The sequence below is a fragment of the Corapipo altera genome, unplaced genomic scaffold, assembly GCF_003945725.1.
Source record: "Corapipo altera isolate COAL_440 unplaced genomic scaffold, ASM394572v1 53, whole genome shotgun sequence".
NCBI classification, from domain to species: Eukaryota; Metazoa; Chordata; class Aves; order Passeriformes; family Pipridae; genus Corapipo; species Corapipo altera.
Genome location: NW_020884900.1, coordinates 9,380,841 through 9,401,480, shown reverse-complemented (window position 1 = coordinate 9,401,480; position 20,640 = coordinate 9,380,841). Strand labels below are relative to the sequence as shown.

The window sequence follows — 20,640 nt, the reverse complement described above, 5'->3', positions numbered from 1 at the left end:
CATAAATAGCCTTATTTTGTGACACTTAAAAAATGTTTGTTCTTCTGAGGATGCTAAATGTCACATTCTGAAATAGGGAAAATAAACTTAGTTTTTATCTCTTCTTGTTGTCATATTATTCCTCAGTAATTTTTTGCTTTCTATGGGGGAGAAAAATCTGATTAAATACTGTATGTCTGGCAATAATAGCTGTGAGTGCTCATAAGCAGTTTTTTTTGCCTCTTCATTAGAAAAGAGCTTTTTTCAGTCCTGAGCTGAATCTGTGGTGCTCTTTTTGTCTTGAGCAGAGGACAGGGTGGCACACCCATGGCTATGCAGAAAGCACAGCAGGTGTCCCAAGGTCTGGACTTGCTCACTGCAAAAGTGGAGAATGCAGCCCACAAGCTGGAGGCCATGACAAACTCTAAGCAGGCAATTGCTAAGAAGATTGATGCTGCTCAGGTACCACCAGTGATTTAATAAATACTTCAGAATGTGATGACGTTACTGCTGTTAGAGCTGTTATTCTGAACTACTGTGGTTGTTTCCAAAACAAAACTTGACCGGAATAAAATTTAAGGGGTGCTTGTTTTAACAATGAACAATCTTCAATTCAGTAATTTACAGCGTGCTGTGAGTTTTGCTACAGTTCATGACCTTTTCTGGTAACGTTTTTGGCATTACTAAAAATTAATAAATTAAAATTATGGAACACCCTGAATTTGCATATGAATTAATATTATTAAAGAAAAGAATAGAGGAGTTTCAGACTGCACAGACTTATGGATAAAACTAGAGCCCTTTCTTTGGGTTCTGTTTTGAGAGTGGAATCTAGGATTTAGAACTTAATATTCCTGACAAAAGTGAAAAAATATTAATGAAACTGTATTTTCTTTTAATTGACCCTTTATTTTTGTAACTATATATCCCTCAATGGTCAGTCTGTTACCCAGTGATGACTATGATGGTGATTAGATGAACATGTTATATATACCTTATCTAAATGTGTATATTTGTATATAATTATCAATATATAAAGATACGTTAATATTACATATTTATCAAATGACATGCTAATGAAACACTTTAGGAAGAGCTCTATAAAGTGTGCCCCAGTGAGCCCAGGAGGATCTGTTTTCTTTTTTTTCTGAAAGCTAGATTGTCAGTCTCTAAAGGCATGAGTTAAATTTTACTTCTGAAAATATTGTTGGCAAATGTTGAGGGGAAAGAGTGAATGTAAAGTCTTTGGGTAGATCTTGTCTTGTTTGACATCTTTTTCAAAACAGGAAAACTATCAGACCATAGAGTGACTTCATGGTATCTAATAAACAGAAATTGCTTTTGAGAAGTATTTTCTCTTAAATAAAATTTTGAAAGCCATATTGGTATTTGGTGGGGTTTTTTTTAAAGCATCTATAGAAATAATATTATTGTTTGTCTTCACCTGTACACGACTTCTTTGTATTAAGAATTGGCTTGCAGATCCTAACGGGGGCAGTGAAGGAGAAGAACATATCCGGGGAATTATGGCTGAAGCAAGGAAAGTTGCAGAACTATGTGAGGAGCCTAAAGAAAGAGATGATATCCTTCGTTCCTTGGGGGAAATCTCTGCTTTGACAGCCAAGTTGTCAGATCTGCGACGACAGTACGTAGTAGTTTTATCACCATTCATTTATTTGAGTTATTATCATCTTCCGTTCACAATGCTGAGCAAGATCAGAATATTGATGATTAATTGGATTAATGATGAGTAAAATAAAAGAAAAAGCCTAGCTTGCACTAGCTTCTTCAAAAGAAAAAAAAGAGTAACTGAAGATGTATTACCTAGAAATATTTTCTTTCTACTGCCTGTGGAATATTTGACAAGCAAACTGAAGCCAAAAGTGAGCTCATTTGTACTGTCAAAACAACGAGGTAATGGGAAATTTAAGTTTGTTTATACAGGCAGATGTCATCGCTGTTTTTTGCAAAGTGGTTTACTGAATGTCCAAGTGGAATATCTACCTCTTCCATCAGTGTTCTAAGCTGTAACTGCAAACTGTATAAAAGACTTTTTACAGAAATTATAGTTCTGTATCAGTTCTACAAAGAGGTTGCTTGAGACTGGAAGAGGAGAAATGGTTATTGTATGAACTGTGATATTCATCTAAGGCCAGTTGCAATATGGAGATAAATATTTTTCTTGCTTCATTAGTTAGATACTCTAATTGAGTTGTTCTTGAGCTTTAGGTGCTGCAGGTCTAAATGTGCTACCCCTTGTGAAGTTGATGTGTAGCCTTTGGCCTGGGGCTGCTTACTTTTCTGCTTGTAATCTGTATGGCATTATTGCAGTTGCTCATAAGACAGCCATGGATGTGGGAAATCAAGTCATACATTAGTTTTAGCAAGGACAGTACTATGCCTTTCCCCACCTTGGTGCTTCATTGAACATATGTAATATCCAGGTACCACAGCAGGGAATTGCTCCTGAGAGTCTCAACTCAGGTGTCAAATTTAACCTTCTTTAAAAAGTTGAAGTAACTTTCATTGTGTCTTCCTGCTGAATTTGAGACTATCTATAAATGATCTTTATACAACTATACTTCTTTTTTTTTTTTTTCTTTTAAATGCTTAGTGGGAAAGGTGACTCTCCTGAGGCCCGTGCATTGGCTAAGCAAATAGCTACATCACTTCAGAATTTACAGTCCAAAACTAACAGGGCTGTGGCAAATACTAGGCCAGTTAAAGCAGCTGTCCATTTGGAGGGCAAGATTGAACAAGCTCAAAGGTGGATAGACAATCCTACAGTTGCTGATCGGGGAGTAGGTAAGTGTTTCCATGTGTTCTTCCCCCCCCCAGTTTCACAAGTAATTGTTAGTAATTTCTGTGGTGGAAACAATTGCTCCTGAGATGCTGAGGATGCATTGACTCTTCACTGATGTGGAGACTTGGAGATTTATAGCCAGCTCCTGGCTGAGAAATTATAGAATCAAGCTGGCCTGTGATTCTCTTTGTGTTGTGGAAAGAACAACTTTCCTATTCATTCCTAAAGAATAGGAGAACTTTTGCTGTACAGCGCACAAAGACAGACTGCTCCTTGCTTTTATTATGCAAATATAGTGTCTTGAATTTGAATTTATACCTACTTCAGCAAATTGAGTAAAGTCCTTCAGAGAAGAGAAAAACATTCATAAACCTGACCTAAAAATAGCACTTCTTATATGGTTTCTGGGTTATCTGAGGAGAATGCTACTAATTAAAGAGAAAGGGGATCTGATAGTCCAAGTATGCTATCAGTGTGGTTCAGGAGTTGCTGTACCAAGAGCTTATTGTAAACCATTTCAGAAATGTCTCGTTTATCTTCTCCTGGTGTTATTGCAAGTAGATACATGAAGCTTGAAAACTGGATTGAGTAGTTTTTTTCCACAACATTTAAGTCTGAGCAGTCCAGCTGATCCCAGTGACTGGAAGCACGCCTTATAGGAAGTGGTATAACTGCAAACCTTTAATACCTCTTTCTCACACTTCTCCCCATCTGTCCAGATAACTTCTGTTGTGTGAATAACCAGTGACAGATCCTTGAACTAAAGATCGAATGATGTTGATAGCTTGGACATTTGTGAAGTCTAAATTTAAAGGAAACATTTTAAACAGAATAGTGGGGTTCCGTGTTTTGCACTTGCTGATGAGCAGATTGCACACAGAATGAGATGAACGAGAAGGTGGTAGATAGCTCTCCTTTGACAGTGGCTGAAAACCTTCCTAATTTTGATCTTTCTCTTGAACATAATAATCTGTCAGGTGGTTGGCTCAAAAAACCACGAAACCTAAACTTAATTTTTGTTATTTTTAGTTGAAAAGAAACAAAGGTAACTTAAATCCTCTTTGAAGTCTCTAATGACGTAATAAATCATGAGGCTTGCATACATACTGGGGGCTTGCTGAAGAATTGAAGTTGCTCAACAGTCAATGTAGTCAAATGCTGGAGTAATACATGTGACAAAAATGTGTGTAGAGATGCAAGATGTGGCATGTCCCATAACTTTAATGTTTGTAGTTCAATAAAGAAAATTCTAGTTGTAACATAAGGTCATTGTACGCCTTTTTCATTAAATGTCTTTCACTTGCACTGGCACTTGGCAGGATATATTAAGATATATTAAGAATATAAATCAGATATGTTCTCTTTTCATTCTGGACAGCACTTCTGGCAGAATTTGGCCTAATATTTTCAGTGCTATAATAACAGTAGAATCCTTCAGTGTTGTCTGCAGTAGTAGGGACTATGTTACAAATAATCCCGTGGGTTTGCTGGTAACCCAGGGCAGTGCTTCAACACAAGCTGAACTCTGAAATAAAACAAAGGCATAATGTATATTTTGTTTTATAAACACGTGAGCCACTTGACTAGTGTTGGCTGCTACAAATATTGACTTGCACTCCTATTCTGAATTACCCGAGCTAAATGATGGCTGAAGTAGTAATAATTGGCACATACAAACTAGGCAAGATGTACTGAAATAGTAAACTGCTGTGTGAAGTGTACTTGCTTGGCTGCACTTGACCTAGCAAAAGAGTAATTGGAAAACATCTTGGGACATTCCAACAGCACCAAACTTAGCTACACTGATAAGTTTTCTAAAATGATGGTGGCAGTGCTGAGTGATTCTTGGATAGTTTGGTACTGTGACAACTTCCTAAGTAATTTTGAGCTTGATCACAAAGTTGGATTGCATTAGTTTAAAATTATTCTTTAGTAGATCTTTGAGGGACTTAATATATGATGAGTTCTTTTAAAAGAATACTGCTGTTGTGTTATTGAAAGAGCAGAGAATTACATTCCTATGAAAGAGCAGGAAGCATCTTCAAGTGAATGAAGGGAATCACCTATGCTAAAAATATTTTTTTTTTCCATTACAGAAAAACTTTCAGTTCACTGCAGAGCCTTTTTAAGGTGTTCCCTACCCCCTCCATCTCCTCCAATCCCGGATACTTGACACTTCTTACCTATGGTTTCTGGAATTCTAGGAGGGGGCATTCTGCTTTTTTTATTTATGGTTTCTACTTGGCTTTTCCTCTTGCTTCTGGTACTCATCTTCTGATGATTTGGGGGTGAATTGCAGTCCTTGGAATTCACAAGTGCTTTTTATTGGAGTTAACAGATTAGTTATGTAGAAATACCTGACAGCTGTCATGGTTAACTTCTGTTAACCTAGTTAAAAAGGATGCATCTCTAGCCAGAGTTGCTGAATTAAGCAAAAAGAAACCGGAGAGAGTTGAATTCCTCCGTGGGTTTGATCTGCAATTACTCAATGATAAACTGCAGAAGATCTTTTCCACCACCTAGAAAGGTGCTTTTAAAAACCCAAGAATTCTGATGTGTGCATGTATGTGTCAGTAGTTCATGGTGCAGCTGATTTGTACACTCAGTGTTTTCTTCCACCACATGCTGATGCAAGATGACTTGTTCCCCTGTAGGGCAGGCAGCAATCCGGGGGCTGGTTGCGGAAGGTCGCCGTTTAGCCAACGTCATGATGGGCCCTTACCGGCAAGACCTGCTTGCCAAGTGTGACCGTGTGGACCAGCTGGCTGCTCAGCTTGCTGACCTCGCTGCCAGAGGGGAGGGGGAGTCTCCTCAGGCCAGGGCAATTGCTGCTCAGCTCCAGGACTCACTGAAGGTAAAAGTCTGCTCTCATGCAGGCAAGCACATGATACGCTGAAGTACTTGCGCTCCTCTGACCGAGCACTTGTGTGTGTGAGGCATCAAGTAAAAAGAAAAGTGCTCCAAAAAACCTGTTGGGTTAGCTGAGATGTTTCAACCAAACTTTCTACAAAGACCTTGTTATCATGCTTAGGAGTTAATGCCAAATGAACAGTTTAGTAGGAAAATGGAAGTCTCTTTTAAAAGAAAATAGTGTGCTAGCATTGCAAATTTGATGGGCAAGATCTCAAATGGTGCTGTTCATAGCTTCTAATGCTGCTTCCAGGAGTAGTATGTAAGCTTTGTGTATTTCAAATTATGTAAAAGGTAATTAATCATGATTTTAAGGTTATTTTATTTTAATGTCTGGTATTGAAATGGGCTTTTTTTTACAAGAGGAGATTTTATGGAATTTGACTCCCTACAAACTTTATATCCTTGTATCATATGCCAATAATTTTCCTGTATTTTAAGGATCTTAAAACACGGATGCAAGAGGCAATGACCCAGGAAGTTTCTGATGTCTTCAGTGACACCACAACTCCTATTAAACTGTTAGCGGTCGCAGCCACTGCTCCCTCTGATGCTCCCAACAGAGATGAGGCAAGTATACCCAGGTGGTCTTTTCCTTCCCATGGGAAGCTTCACTTACTGTTTAATTTTACCTGAATTGGTATTTTGAAAAATAAACCAGTGTTCTGAAAAAAGAATTGGTATTTTTTTCTCAGGTTTCTGATACACGTTTACTAATTGTGACAGCATAATGATTACTATGCAAATCTCTCTGGACTCTTGGAGACAGTGAATTGTATATCCCTGGAAACTCTGTTGTCCCTGACTTCAGTAAATGGCAAAGATTTCTTCTTGTAATGTTTGTATCACATTGCCTTCAGCTGGCTGAAAATTCTTGTGCAAAAACTGCTGACACACCATTTAGTGGATTTTATATCGCAGCATTACATAAGCTGATTACAATAGTCAAATCTGTGCCAGGTTTTATCAACAGATTCAACTTCTTCTCTTCCTGGATATTGTTTCCTGTACTTCAAAGCTACTGGCTGCACGTGAAGTATCTAAAACTGTGTGTGGCAGCTCTGTTTGTCTAGTTTGTTTTAAACATGATTAAAATTATTCCCAAGGCCTTGGAGAATTCAGCTTTATGACAGGATGGCTTTTTGTCGAAGTATTCTGTTCCTTGAAAGGACTGTGAAAGGAAGGAATTTTTTTCCAAGGTGAAACTTCAATTTTGAGGGTAAACTCCCTTATTTATCTTTAAAATATAGTTACATTTGGATTATGGGTTTGAAGATTAATCTCTAGGAGCTAAAATAGTTTTAATGCAGTATTTGTTGCAGCAGTAGTCATCGGGAATAAATGAACTTAATACCTCAAAGCTATAAGATGTATATGTATCCTTAGTTGCCCAACTGAGTTAGTAAAGAAGCAACTCCAGTAATGTAGAGACAAAAAAAAAATATCAAACACCTTCAAAGCTTTTGTGTCCTCTTGCATCCTCTCAGGATGAATGAAATGTGGATGTTATGAAGATGTCTCTGACACTTTAAAGAAATTGTGCATTCTGTTAGGAAGGTTTGGGCTTTTTTTAAATGTGTTTTCTCTTCTGACAACTAGGTGTTTGATGAAAGAGCAGCAAACTTTGAAAACCATGCTGCTAAACTGGGAGCTACAGCAGAAAAAGCAGCTGCAGTTGGAACTGCAAATAAAACTACTGTGGAGGGCATTCAGGCAACAGTGAAATCAGCAAGGGAACTTACCCCACAGGTTGGCTTCCTTGGGCTGGAAGGGCTGTTAAAGGGCTGGGGATGACTTCTGTGGAATTTTCCTTATGCTCCTCCTCTTGATGTTAGTACCAGCAAGGAACATAACGCTGACACTCTTCAAAGGGGAATTGAAAATATTTATATATATGATACCAACTACAACAAAATGATGAAATTACATGTCTTACTCTTCAACTTTTTGATAGAAGTGTCTATGACTTAGACTTAAAATGATTTTGGGGCTTAGTAAAATATGTAAGTGGAAAAAAAATGCTCTAGCATGCACTTCCACCTAAAATTTTGGTAGTGTAATAAATATTGTACTTGAGTGCTTTCAAGAGTTGTTTGTAAGATATATTAGTATGCAACTGAAGTTCGAGAAAAAAGTATTTGTGTCAACAAATTCCAGAAGTATTGTAGATCTTCAAGCAGCTGGATGTTGCACTAGAATTAATGAACTAGTATTTCAAATGAGGAGCTACACATCCAGTCTTGAAAAAACAAATGCATTTTCAAGAATATGTGTGATGTTGATATGTACTGATAATTAAAAATGTTTTCTATTGGCAGGTAGTATCAGCTGCTCGTATCCTCCTGAGAAATCCTGGAAATCAAGCTGCTTATGAACATTTTGAGACCATGAAAAACCAGTGGATTGATAATGTAGAAAAAATGACAGGTAAAGTAGGAATTTTTGTTGAAGATCCTACCTGTGGCTAACTAGCTTGTGTAGATTTATCTCCATTCTGTTTGGATTGATGAAACATGCATAAGAGTAATGACCGATTAAAAATAAGAGAAGTGGGAACATGGTCTCTGACTTGAGGAATATGTATATGTTATAACATATGCAAAATAGCTGCTTCTGATGTGTTAATAGTGAGCTGAGGGGAGCAAATAGCCCTTTAGTTCTCTTGTAGGAAAACCAGAATACCATTACTTTTTATTGCAATTGCTCTTCTAGCAGTATATCACTGTGACAACTTGAGGTTTTTTTTGTATAATCTTGGCATGTTGAAATAGGACAGATAAGTGAGGGTAAGAAAACATGTTCAAAATGTTGTTACAGCTTGATGAATGCAGTGAATAAAACAAAGCTACTGATCTATTGAATCTTGCTGAGACACTGAAATGTTTCAGTCCTTCCCAAGTGCAGATCCTTTGCACTGATCTGCTAAACACCTGTATACTACCTCCTTCTCCATCCCAATGATTAAATTGTGGGTATTGTAAATCTTACTGCTTTGTCACTATGCATCACCCCTAAGTGAGAGCACAGCAGAGGGATATTTCCTCTTGAATGAATGGGAGAGGTACAAAAAGTACTGAATATGCTTAAGAAAATTTGGTGGCAGGAAGGAATCTCTGCTGCATATGCTGTGTAAACCATTTCTTGACTGAAACAACGTTCCATGGTAGATGAGTAAGAGCTTGGGATGTGATTAGCAAGCTTCACCATGGCTGCTGTGACAGGGGTACCACATATCTAGAAGAATAACTGCAGTAGTACATTCAGTCTAATTTCCATCCCCTCTCCTGCTCTTCCCCATACCCCAGTTTTAAAATACTTTTCTGGTTGTGAACTGTCTATAGAGTACTAAATATCCCTTTCCACAGATGAAACTAGAATACTGATATGTTTAACTTTTATTTCAGGGTTGGTGGATGAAGCCATTGACACTAAATCTCTGTTGGATGCATCAGAAGAGGCTATTAAGAAAGATCTTGATAAATGTAAAGTTGCAATGGCCAACATGCAGCCTCAGATGCTGGTAGCTGGTGCCACCAGCATTGCAAGACGAGCAAACCGCATCCTGCTGGTGGCAAAGAGGGAGGTGGAAAATTCAGAAGACCCTAAATTTCGGGAGGCTGTTAAAGCAGCCTCTGATGAGCTGAGCAAAACTATATCACCCATGGTAATGGATGCTAAAGCTGTGGCAGGAAACATTTCTGATCCTGGTAAGGATTCAGTCAGCTAATTTAAAATGTACTTTTTACTGACTGAAGATGACGTGAACTAGTGCTCATTTTTTCTTGTACAGCTGTGTATCCTCTTTTATGCAAATATTGTGTACACTTAAATCTCACAGAATGATGAAATCAAGGTTACACCACTAACTGCTAAATCCTGCTCTTTTCAAATGCAGTCAAATGCCTTTGGCATATTCAAAGGAAAAAGAATTCATCATTTTAATTTGATATGTGATTTCATAATCTTAATTAGAAGTACTTGTTACTAGTTTTAAGTAGTACTACTTTCTATAAGAAAATTTAACATAATTTCTTTGATTCTAAAAGTTGTTCAGGAATTACTTTGGCTATTGATAGTGACTGTTACTCAGACTGCTTTATTTTATGTGTGTTGCATATGACACTAACATTTCAAATGTGCAAGTCCACTGTGAAAAATTGGGTAGTTTTTAAACACACATATAAGTGTACTTGGCAGAGTACATTATAGAAGTATACTTCTATACAATATAGAAGTATATTCAGTGTTCTGAATATTACCAAACACTATTAAACTGGTACTGGATTTTTTGTTCAGGTTTGCAGAAGAGTTTCTTGGATTCTGGATACAGAATTCTGGGAGCTGTGGCCAAAGTCAGAGAAGCCTTCCAGCCTCAGGAACCAGATTTTCCCCCTCCTCCTCCTGACCTTGAGCACCTTCATGTAAGTGCAGCATAGTTTGTAGTAAAATACACGGTTGTCACCGATGTGTGGATTACACACTGAAATTACTTAAGTATATTTTTATTCCTTAGAAATAAAAGGTATTGTCAGGCCAGCCATGTGTACAAGTAGCCTCAAGTCTAAAAAATGCCAATCCAGCATTCGAAAGAAAAGATTAACACATGGTATTTTCTTTAACAGGATGCATTTGAAAAACTGGAGAAAGGTTTGAGTCCGTACAATCATGTCTTGCCATGACACCATCCTTTACTCAATCTATGTACTGTTGCCTTGCACTGAATAAGATTTTTGCCTTCCTTAGCTGACTGATGAGCTTGCTCCTCCCAAACCACCACTTCCAGAAGGTGAGGTTCCCCCACCCAGACCGCCACCACCTGAAGAAAAGGATGAAGAGTTCCCAGAGCAGAAAGCAGGAGAAGCAATTAATCAGCCCATGATGATGGCTGCCAGACAGTTGCATGATGAAGCCCGGAAATGGTCTAGCAAGGTAAGAAGTTGTTTTGTTGTGCACTAAAAGGATTATCTTCTATTTTTAGTATCTGTGTGTTTCGTCCAAATTCAATTGTATTATGACAGGGTCTTCCATAGACCAGATAGTAAAAATACTGCAGCAGGAGGAATTAGAAACCCTTTCAAGTTCAAAGTGAACTAGGGTCAACTGTTCTAATACTTAGAATTGCTAGAATGCTTTATTAACATACCCTTGGGAACACAAATATGCCTTGTATGCTAAGCTGTTTGTGATCCTTGCTGCTAGTATTGCCTAGAGAGCCACTAATACTTATGCCTGTGTAGGCTGACAAGCTGATTGCTATATTTAAGTGACTTTGAAAAGTCTGTATGGATGTTGCAGATGCCAGCTGCAGGAATCATGTACTTGTTTGTCTTAATTCTGGAAGAAGCTGCAAGTTACTTTGCAGTTAATCTGGTGCAATTATGAGGGGAAAAGTGACCATATGTAAGTGGCCTGGTCTCATTCTTTGTTTGTAGTAGGTCACATTTGCTATCAAGGCTGAAATCCCTAATTTCCTTACCATTTCAGTGCTATGACAAAGTAGCGTGAATTCATCAGTCTTGCAAATGCTAATATAATTTTTTTTTTTTTTTTTTGCTCTTCTCTTTTTCTCCCCACTGGCACCCCTTTCCTGAAAGAGCTACATTTTTCCTCTGGCAGAAGCTGAGTAAGAACTTCTGAGATTTAGGCTTCTGCAAGTGTAAATTAAGAGTCAGAACTCAGCTTTTAAAATTTCCCCTTTTTTTCTCCCCCAATTTAGATGGTGAGTGAGGAGAAAAACTTGAATAGTTATAGAATCAACTTCAGTGCTTTGGCCTTAAGGAACATCTGTTTTGGAAGTACAGATAAAATACAAAAGAAGTTCTGCAAATCTGTTTGGGTGTCTCTTCCCTAAAATGAAAAGCTCTATTTCCCTCTTCCTTCTGGATATAGCAAACACATTTTTACATGACTGAAGGGACAGTCCTTGTTCATCTCAGAAGGTAGTTCTGAGGCTAAAAGCCTTAATTTCAGCTTCCTAAAAGTGTTTTCATGTTGGAATCCCAGAATGGGTAACTTAACAATACAGAGTAGGTAATAAAATGCTCTTACCATACATATACTGAATTACCTATATATATATATATATATATAATGTGCATTCGAAATTAAGTAGTGCAACTGTTTAAATATTTATCAAAGCCAAGCAGCAGAAGTTAAAATTCCTTGCTGATTATGAAAGAGATCTAAGCTCAGTGACTTTAGATTATAAAACACTATTTTCATTGCTATTTCTCTAATTTGAGACCAACAGACCAGCAAGTTAGAACAGCAATTGTCCTTCTAATTCTTTTTTTAGCAGTACCATTTTAGCAATAAAAGTTCAGTTATTCTGACAGTGTTTTTGGGGAATAAGTTTTAAAAACACTTCTGTAGTCTCTGAAGTCACTTTATTGGGTGGAAGAGGGATTAATGGACAGTGCTGATGAGGAATGTGGGTTAAACCTGGAAAGACAGAAATATAAGATCTTCTTCATACTAAATCACAACAGACTGTGTGTTAACTATCTTTTGCTCTTTTGCTGAATTACTTTAGTCTACTAATGTAAGGTAGTTCACCTGTAGTAAAGTGTGTGGGGGTGAACAAGTACTTAGTCTTCAAAAAATGTTGATAACATTCTTCACTCTTGTAAGAATTAAAATCTATTTCTTTTTTCTCCTTCTTTACAAAAACTCCACTGAGTGGCTCTCTGGGCTTTCACATACTCCATTTCAATCATGGAGCACAAACCAAACAATGTCTATTGCTTTAGTTTTCCCTGCCTTTTCCCCTGGTTTGGATAAATCATAGAATGTGGGATATTTGGAAACTTCATTAATTAAGACTTAAATATAAGCTGCCTTTGAAGGTGAGTTGATTTGGCCTTATGTAATAGTTACCACTTCCAAAACTCCTGTGTGTTTTTGTTGGTGTAGATTGGGGTTTTTTTTCAATAAAAGGCAGTATCTTAAGCAAAACACAGTCGAAAATGCTAAGGTTTTGGTAAGGGTACCTTGACTTTTATCACACTTGTCTTTAGTTGAAGAAATACAGTTTGTAAACTTGTAGGCTATTTTTATATTTAAATGCTGCTGTGTTATTAATTCCTGTATTGTTATACCACTCACCTCTTCCTTGATCTACCCTAACACAATATATTTGCTTGAATCCTCTTTCTTTTTTTTTTGAAGGTAATGGATACAACATATTGTGGCAAAACAGTATCATATGTTTCATAATCCTCTTATTCTACTATTTCTATCTATTTCTACTATTTCAGTCTTTTTTAAGAACTGTAATATTCGTGGCATTCATAACATCCAGTGTCACCTCCTCTTTTCATAACCCAGTTTTGCTCTTTTACATGTTTTCTGTGATATGTCAGTGCTCACTTCTACAGTGTTTCCCATCCCATCTTTTTTTTTTACTCTACAGCAAGCAGTGTTAGTGGTTTTTCTGTGCTCCTGCTGCTGCCTCCTCTTACCACATAGATGAACAGGCTTCCATACAAAGCTTTCTATGTGCACAAAACCCACAGTCATCAGCTGCTGTGCCTGCTTCTGTGCAGTTGGAACAGCTTTCATTGGAAGAGAAAATCCATTCATTTCACCATTGTCTTGCCAGAAAAATGTTCTGTGAGTCAGCCTCTGTCTGTAGAAGCTGTATGCTCAGATGAAAAATGTTCCTGCATATTTGAATTGTAAGTTCTTAATATTTTTGGTAACTTTGATTCACAGGTGAAATGTTTGTTTCTTTCTGCTAATCTTATATTCCTTCCCCTTCTCCCCCTGACCTGATCCTAGAGCTGCCTTGTCAGATCCTGAGAGGCCAAGAGGATGTTTTGGTCACTAAAACTGCTCAGTTTGTGCTCTTCTACCAAATTCTGCTTCTTGTACTAACTGTCCCCTGTTTCTCCACCCTTGCTGCCACCTGCAAAGCCTGATGTGACTGTGATTAATGAAGCGGCTGAGGCTGGTGTAGATGTAGATGAGGAGGATGATGCAGATGTTGAATTCACTCTCCCCTATGACATTGAAGATGATTACGAGCCTGAGCTGCTGTTAATGCCAACCAATCAGCCCGTTAACCAGCCCATTCTGGCTGCTGCTCAGTCTCTGCATCGAGAAGCAACCAAGTGGTCTAGTAAGGTACTCCTGAGTCCCCGGGGACTGATCCGCGTGCATCCAGCCATTTGGAACGTGACACATGTGCATCACTCTTGATCCCTGCCGGGGCCGCCATTCTGAATGAATAAGTGTGTCTGCACTTCATTTTAAGGACTGAGAGTGGCTTCACCAATTTGCTAGATCTGTTTGTCAGTGCCGGATTGAAGCTTGATTTGGGTCACTTATTAATATTCAAAGGCTTCCTCTCCCTTTGCATCTGCCTGGTCTTTGTTATGGCAGTTTTCAAATTGTAATAGGGGTTGTTTTTCCTCCTCCCTTCCCGTTCTTTTTTCCATTCATTTGGGCTACCTGGCAAGCCGTGGTTAATGGTTTCTTAATGACTTCGGGATGTAGCAGAGCATACAGCATTCAGGAAGTCATTTAAGGTGTCTACTGTGCTTTGCCTCCATTGATGCCATCAATTACAATACTTTCCAACAAGGAATGGCTTTGTATGGCAGTGTTCATGGAAGAGGACTGACTGCTGGCTTGCACTGGGCTGTATTGCAAATGCTGGTCTTGAGAGAATTCTCTAATGAAGAAGCTGCACTGAATGCTGTTAGCTCCTGATTTGAGATCGTGTCTATATGAAACCAGTGGAAATCTAACATGAGGTTCAGACATTCACAAGTAGCCTGTCTCTTCTGTCTAAGCACAAATGTTTGCAAGACTGGGCACCTTTCATAGCATGCTGCAAAAAATAAGGTTGGTGTCCCATAACTAACAAAAGTTAGGGGTGTGTGTATATGTACATGTGTGTATTTACATAGGTAGATATACTGAACTATTTTAATAAAAAGGGCTTTAAAAATGTTCTTGTCCTTTTCAGATTCTGATGCTTGGATAACTTGTTAGAGGGCTTCGTAAATGACACTGGTCCTAATTTCTTGATCCTTCTACGTGAAAACATGGAAAAGTTTTGTGTTATGTCCTTTGCATCCTAACTGGTTATAGTAGCAAACTGTTTAGCTAATAGGTCACGGTAATGAATAGTTCAGCTTTTTGTGTCACCTATATCTGCAAAATGTCTGGGATATCTTCTTAAAGATGACTCATAGTGAGTCATGGAAGTGTGTGCACAGGGTTGAGAACACATTTGCTAAGTTGGGTTCTCATTGTGTACTCTTTGCTGTGAACTTTGGCCATTAATTATGGAATAACACCAAGGAAAGAGTGTGCTAATACATAAACTCACTCTGGTAATACTTCATCCATGCAACAGGAATGCTTCAAGGCACCAGATAGTTCACGTTTGACTAACAACTTTATACAAAGGGGAATAATATAAATATACTAACAGACTACTAACAATTGATCAGCTAGGTCTGCTTTCCCTTGCACTAGGTTTCTCTCTGGAACAGTGTACAAGAAATGGTTTTGCCTTGGTCACAATTCATATTTCAAATATTTCTCATGTATTTCTGTGACTGTAATTTTTGATGTACAAGAAATTGAGATTTTAATGCAAAAAATATCACTAGATTATCTTTTGAACTACCATGTTCTTCTCTTCCTGGAAGCTTTATTTTAAAGGGGGAGATTTTATCAAAAAGGAAGACTTGTTTTCAAGGAATAACTTTAAAAAAAAGTAATAGTTGCATCTCACTTCCACATTACCTGTGACAAAAGTTTTGTATGTCAGATTCTCTTCCCTTTATCCTTTAGCATTACAGCAGCATAGCTTATGCTTTAACAACTTCAGTTTCATATGCCACTGAAAATTTTATGCTCAACTGTTACGACTACAACTATTTAACTTAATTAGTGCTATGTGGTTTGTGCTCTTTAGCACATTTTTTAACTTTAAAAACTGGGTTTCTGGGGAAATCTGAAATTTCGGATGCTAATAACGTGCTTTATCTTAAAATCTACTCAGCAGAGCAGTAACTCTCATTCCATGGACAAACTAACACTTTACAACTTCTTTTCCAGTTTTGAAGCGACCTTTTCCCCTCAGTGTTAGGAACAAAACTGCCAGAAACGTGTAATTAGTACAGATCTTCCCCTGTTCCTTGAAGAAACCTCTTCTGTGTTCACAAATGGTTCTTCCATCCTTAACTTCTTCCAAGTGTTGCCACCCAAACGCCGGCTGCCGTTCGGCGGCGGCGGCTCCTGGCAGCCCCCGTGTTGCCCTGACGCTGCCCTGTTGTTGTGTGCAGGGCAACGACATCATCGCGGCGGCGAAGCGGATGGCGCTGCTCATGGCCGAGATGTCGCGCCTGGTCAGGGGAGGCAGCGGGAACAAGCGGGCCCTCATCCAGTGTGCCAAGGATATTGCCAAGGCTTCGGACGAGGTCACGCGATTAGCCAAGGAGGTGGCGAAGCAGTGCACGGACAAGCGCATTAGAACAAACCTCCTGCAGGTAACGAGTTCACCTGTAAATGCCTCACACGGTTCTCTTGTTGTTCCTCTTGTAGTGTGGGTGAGCGCAGGAGTCGTGCCAGTAAATCCTGTATCTTTTTGGCTTGTAAAGTTCTGTCAAGTTCCGGGGCTGCTTCTAGATCCCCTAGGAATATATGTTCTGTAAAGCTCGGATTTGATTGCACGTGAGTGAAAGATGCTCGTGGCCAAAGAGGATTTGAGAAATACTGGTAATACGAAATAATACTGAATATTTTGTATATTTCTGAATAGTACTGAAAAGTATGAATACTGGTCTGTCCTAAGTCTGCGTTGTTTTGTATTTCATCTACTCATTCCTTTGTATCAAAGAATAGTAGCAGAAATATAACACTCCTCTAGTTTTTTCAGTCTCAGCCAAATATATATGCATCATGCCATTCCCAACCAAGCATATCTGAGCAGTATCTGGAAGAAAGGAAAAATGTTGGCTCCACCCCAAAAATTCCCAGAGCAAGTAAAATAAGATTCAAGTATCCTACCAATGTTTGTCAGAAAGTCTTGAAGGTTATAGGATCCCCTCTATCTTATTCCTTTTCTCATAGTAAAAGAAAATATAAAAGTTTATCTGGGAAAACCCCAGTAGATAATGTATGGGTTCAGTTCACAATGTGAAGTGGTTTTTATGCCCATTCCTTAGGTCTGTGAGCGAATCCCAACCATCAGTACACAGCTGAAAATTCTCTCCACTGTCAAAGCTACCATGCTGGGCAGAACTAATATCAGCGATGAAGAGTCGGAACAGGTAAGAGGTGTAAAAACTGATGGGTAGCGTGGAATTGTTCATCAGTGTTCTGGGGAAAAATAAACAACATGTTCTGTCAGATGTGTTCTGGGAACTCAGTGTTTGGAAGCTTACCTTAGCTGTTCAGTGAAGGTAATTTTAGAACAGCAGTTTGGTTTCTGGCACAAAAGCTGCAGTTTAATAGAGGAACAAGGCAAAGAGCTACTCGGGTTCCGATGTTGGTGTGAACAACTTGGTAATTTCCCTGATTTGCCAGTGAAAAGCTGAGCTGCAGGCTGGACCTGGGAGGGGCAGGGGCGCCCTCGGGTGGATTCCGCGGAAAACGTTTATTTTCCAACGTCGTCTCGACTCCCTGCAGCTCAGTTCATCTTCCAAATGCATCTTTTCAGGTGAAATCTTGCAGTTTTGGCTTCTGATAAAGGTTATTCTACTTAGCAACGCCAAACATTTTTTAATTCAGATTTTGCACAAATATACAGCAAAGAATGGGAAAGCCTTGTTTGGAGTGGGGATAATACTTGCTGGTTTCCGTAGACTAGTTGCTTCACGTACTGTTTCATAGTTTAGGTCAGCAATTACCTTAATTAAGATGTTTGTACTAAGAGTCTTTGTGCACAAAGAGTTTCCATACTACTGTCCTAATCGTGGTATTTACTGACATATTGGAAATTCTTCTTTTTCTTGACAGGCAACTGAGATGTTGGTTCATAATGCCCAGAATCTCATGCAGTCTGTGAAGGAAACTGTGAGAGAAGCTGAAGCAGCATCCATTAAGATAAGAACAGATGCTGGGTTCACTCTTCGCTGGGTCAGAAAAACCCCATGGTATCAGTAAACACTTGCCACATAAGTATTGTTTTCTGTAACATAAAATGCCTTTTTTTGGAAACAGAAGAGATATATGAACAGCAAAAGGTGCTGTATACATGAGCTTAAGATTAGCTTATGCTAATGCCCCATTCTAAGGGTATGAATTATGAGATAATGCATTTCAAATGTCTTTGGAACACATTTGATATCAAACACCTCAAATTTGCTGTCAACAGTAGACAGTTCTTATCATTTGATTTTTTTTGTTTTGCTTTTCAAGATTCTCTTAGTGAATTCTGTACTCCCAAAAGCACATTTCAGTTATGCACTATATATTCCAGTAGTTCCCATGTGATGATATAAAACATGGACCTCACTTTAAGCTTGCCTTGAGAGTTTAGGACACTGTTGGTTACTTGGCAGTTTTTTAGGGACAAATCATTGATATAGAAACATTCAACTTTCCAACAGGATTTTAGCTGGCTGTTCTAAAACCATGCAGAAATGATGGTGTGGGGCTTTTAATTAAAAGAGAGGAGGTGGGGCAGCAGAACAGTTGTAAACTGAGGATTAAAATTCCATGTCTGAACTGATATTGGTTTTTTTTGCTTTTGACTTTTGCCTGGCAACAGTACTTTAACAAAAACTGGAGCTGTCTCTGTCACTCTGTAGGTAGGCATTCCAGAACTCTCGTACTGTACTGAAATGTTTTGCAGAGGATGTTAGCTGGCACACTGTTGACACCTTAGGCCTTATGGCTGGAGACCTTAAATCATGGGACTCTTTCCTTGCTCAATTCAGCAATATACTGAGCTGAAACATCCTGGTTCTCTTAAGCTGACTGCATGTCGAGGACCAGAAGATGCCACATGTTGGCTCTTTCTTTTTGAAAACCAAATGAGCACATGCAATTATTCTTATTTCCCTCTTCTCTCCATCTAATATTATTTTATTCCAGCTGCTCAAGGTGGAAATTAAAAGATAAAGATACTCAATTAAACAAGACCTTTAGCCTCACTGCCCTTGTTTCCAACAATGCATAAGCTTTTTGAATCCTGAGCTCTGCAGGGTCCACAAAACTCTGTTTAGGTAGCCTGATGGTCCCAGCAAATGGTGGTTCCTAATGCTACACATACCTCATTATTTTTACTGCTTTTGGAGTTTGGAGGCTGAAAAATCTTTTTTCAAGTTCTAGTAATAGTGAATTGAATGAAGTCCTACTGCGTTTTTTAAAAAAATCCCAAACAAAATGACAAGAATAAAACCCCCAAACTCCCCCCTCACTAAAATAAGCTTGTGATGCTTTTATCCTTCCATAATTTAACATGCCTTCATATATATATATATATATATATATATATATATGCATACACATTCATTTAATTGCCTCATAGTCTCTTTTGGCATTTGACAGAAGGAAAACTTGTCTGAGTTTTTACACTTGCAAGGAATACTTGCAGACTTCTGCCCAAATCAGCACTGACATCATAATACCCTTTTAATTTGCTGCAAATTGTTGCATGATCAAACCACCTTGAATAGAAGTGCCCTTGTGGAAAAACTGCTCAGTCTTAACAGTTCAGAGGAAGAGACACAGCACAGTCAACTGTCCTTTACCTCTCTGCAACAGTTATTCTACACTTGGATTTTCTCCCCTCCACCCCCTTTCATTGCACTGTTATCTAAAAAGGGAAGTTAAACTGTTGATAGTACATCTGCCTCAAAGTGACCTCAGCAAGAGAAGGCACATGTTCGTCTTTAATTTGCTCCTTGTGTCTGGGTATTATGAAATATGTGGTACTTAGGATCTTTCCTTAGTATTCTCTTCCTGCAGTTACCTGCAATGGGAAGAGGAGGGAAGGGGTGCCAGAGCCTTAACCTGGATGCATTTGGTTGGTTTATACCAGATCTTTAACATAATTTTAATGTAGTAATTTCTATTTAATAGTAAATAACACTGAGTAAGTAGGGATTATTTTAAAGGGATTTTCTAAATAGTCTTCCTGTATTGCTTCTCAATGCTTCTCACATCCCCCTGTCCCAGTTCAGGCTTCTCTGTGAGATTTTTGTATTTTAGCATCACTGTTTAGTTGCTTGACTGATATTAATGCAATATTACTAATGCCTTTAATACATAATTGTTTATGCCAAAGATCACTTTTTGTTTATTGATGAATGTTTGCAGGAGAGTTATGAATCATGGTTGCCTTTGATATTCTTCTAGAATGTTTGCTCTAAGTTCTCAAACTGTTTTGTAGAAGCTGAGATACTTGTCCACCTTATGCAGTTACTGCATTTTTGAAAACTATTGGTCTGCAGACCCAAAGTGCAGCAAAAATTTGAACAAGACCATGAATGTCACTTGGAAATGTTTTACCACTATAAAACTTTGTTTATAAACCAAAATGTATTGTATAGTCTAATGTTTTCAACCTTTCTTTGGTTCTGTTAAAACAATAAAAATGCCTTTGTACAAATGTCAGCTTGTGGGTGTTAATGATAATGGAGCAGTGGATAATGCTGTAACAAGAAGAGCAGCAAAAAACTGAAGCAGCAGAAATACTAAAGCGAAAGAACATTTGTTTCTCCATGTTCTGAACAGAAAAAAAGTGCAAAGTTTCTCAAACAGGAGAAGATTAAATGAAGTTTTTTCTGTCCTTTGTGCCTGTCAAACTAGTAATTAAAGACTTTACTGGAAGCTGTGTTCAGTGGGAGAAAACAGGAGTTTTTCCAAGGCCTGACAGTAATCTGTTCTATTAGACCCAAACAACGTTCTGAAACCTTGAAATGGGGTTTGCCTGATCCTGTAGGGGGAAGTTTGCCTGATCCTGAGTAGGGGAAGAACTGCTG

General features: G+C 38.4%; 1 protein-coding gene across 4 annotated transcripts in view; it reads left to right on the top strand.

The window, feature by feature from the left end:
• VCL (vinculin) overlaps nucleotides 1-20,267 on the top strand; it is a 60,177-nt gene extending 39,910 nt beyond the window's left edge. For 3 of the 4 annotated variants that reach the window (XM_027649403.1, XM_027649404.1, XM_027649405.1), the window contains exons 9-21: nucleotides 288-441; nucleotides 1,449-1,624; nucleotides 2,594-2,784; nucleotides 5,437-5,636; nucleotides 6,134-6,262; nucleotides 7,292-7,441; nucleotides 8,011-8,119; nucleotides 9,097-9,399; nucleotides 9,989-10,113; nucleotides 10,436-10,621; nucleotides 15,994-16,197; nucleotides 16,876-16,980; nucleotides 17,669-20,267. In XM_027649403.1, the coding sequence (XP_027505204.1) occupies nucleotides 288-441; nucleotides 1,449-1,624; nucleotides 2,594-2,784; nucleotides 5,437-5,636; nucleotides 6,134-6,262; nucleotides 7,292-7,441; nucleotides 8,011-8,119; nucleotides 9,097-9,399; nucleotides 9,989-10,113; nucleotides 10,436-10,621; nucleotides 15,994-16,197; nucleotides 16,876-16,980; nucleotides 17,669-17,815 (2,179 nt within the window). In that variant the 3' untranslated portion in view covers nucleotides 17,816-20,267. Of the gene's footprint in view, nucleotides 1-287; nucleotides 442-1,448; nucleotides 1,625-2,593; nucleotides 2,785-5,436; nucleotides 5,637-6,133; nucleotides 6,263-7,291; nucleotides 7,442-8,010; nucleotides 8,120-9,096; nucleotides 9,400-9,988; nucleotides 10,114-10,435; nucleotides 10,622-13,606; nucleotides 13,817-15,993; nucleotides 16,198-16,875; nucleotides 16,981-17,668 lie in introns of all 4 variants that reach the window. The other variant, XM_027649406.1, reaches the window with a different exon arrangement.
• The last annotated feature ends 373 nt before the right edge of the window (nucleotides 20,268-20,640 follow it).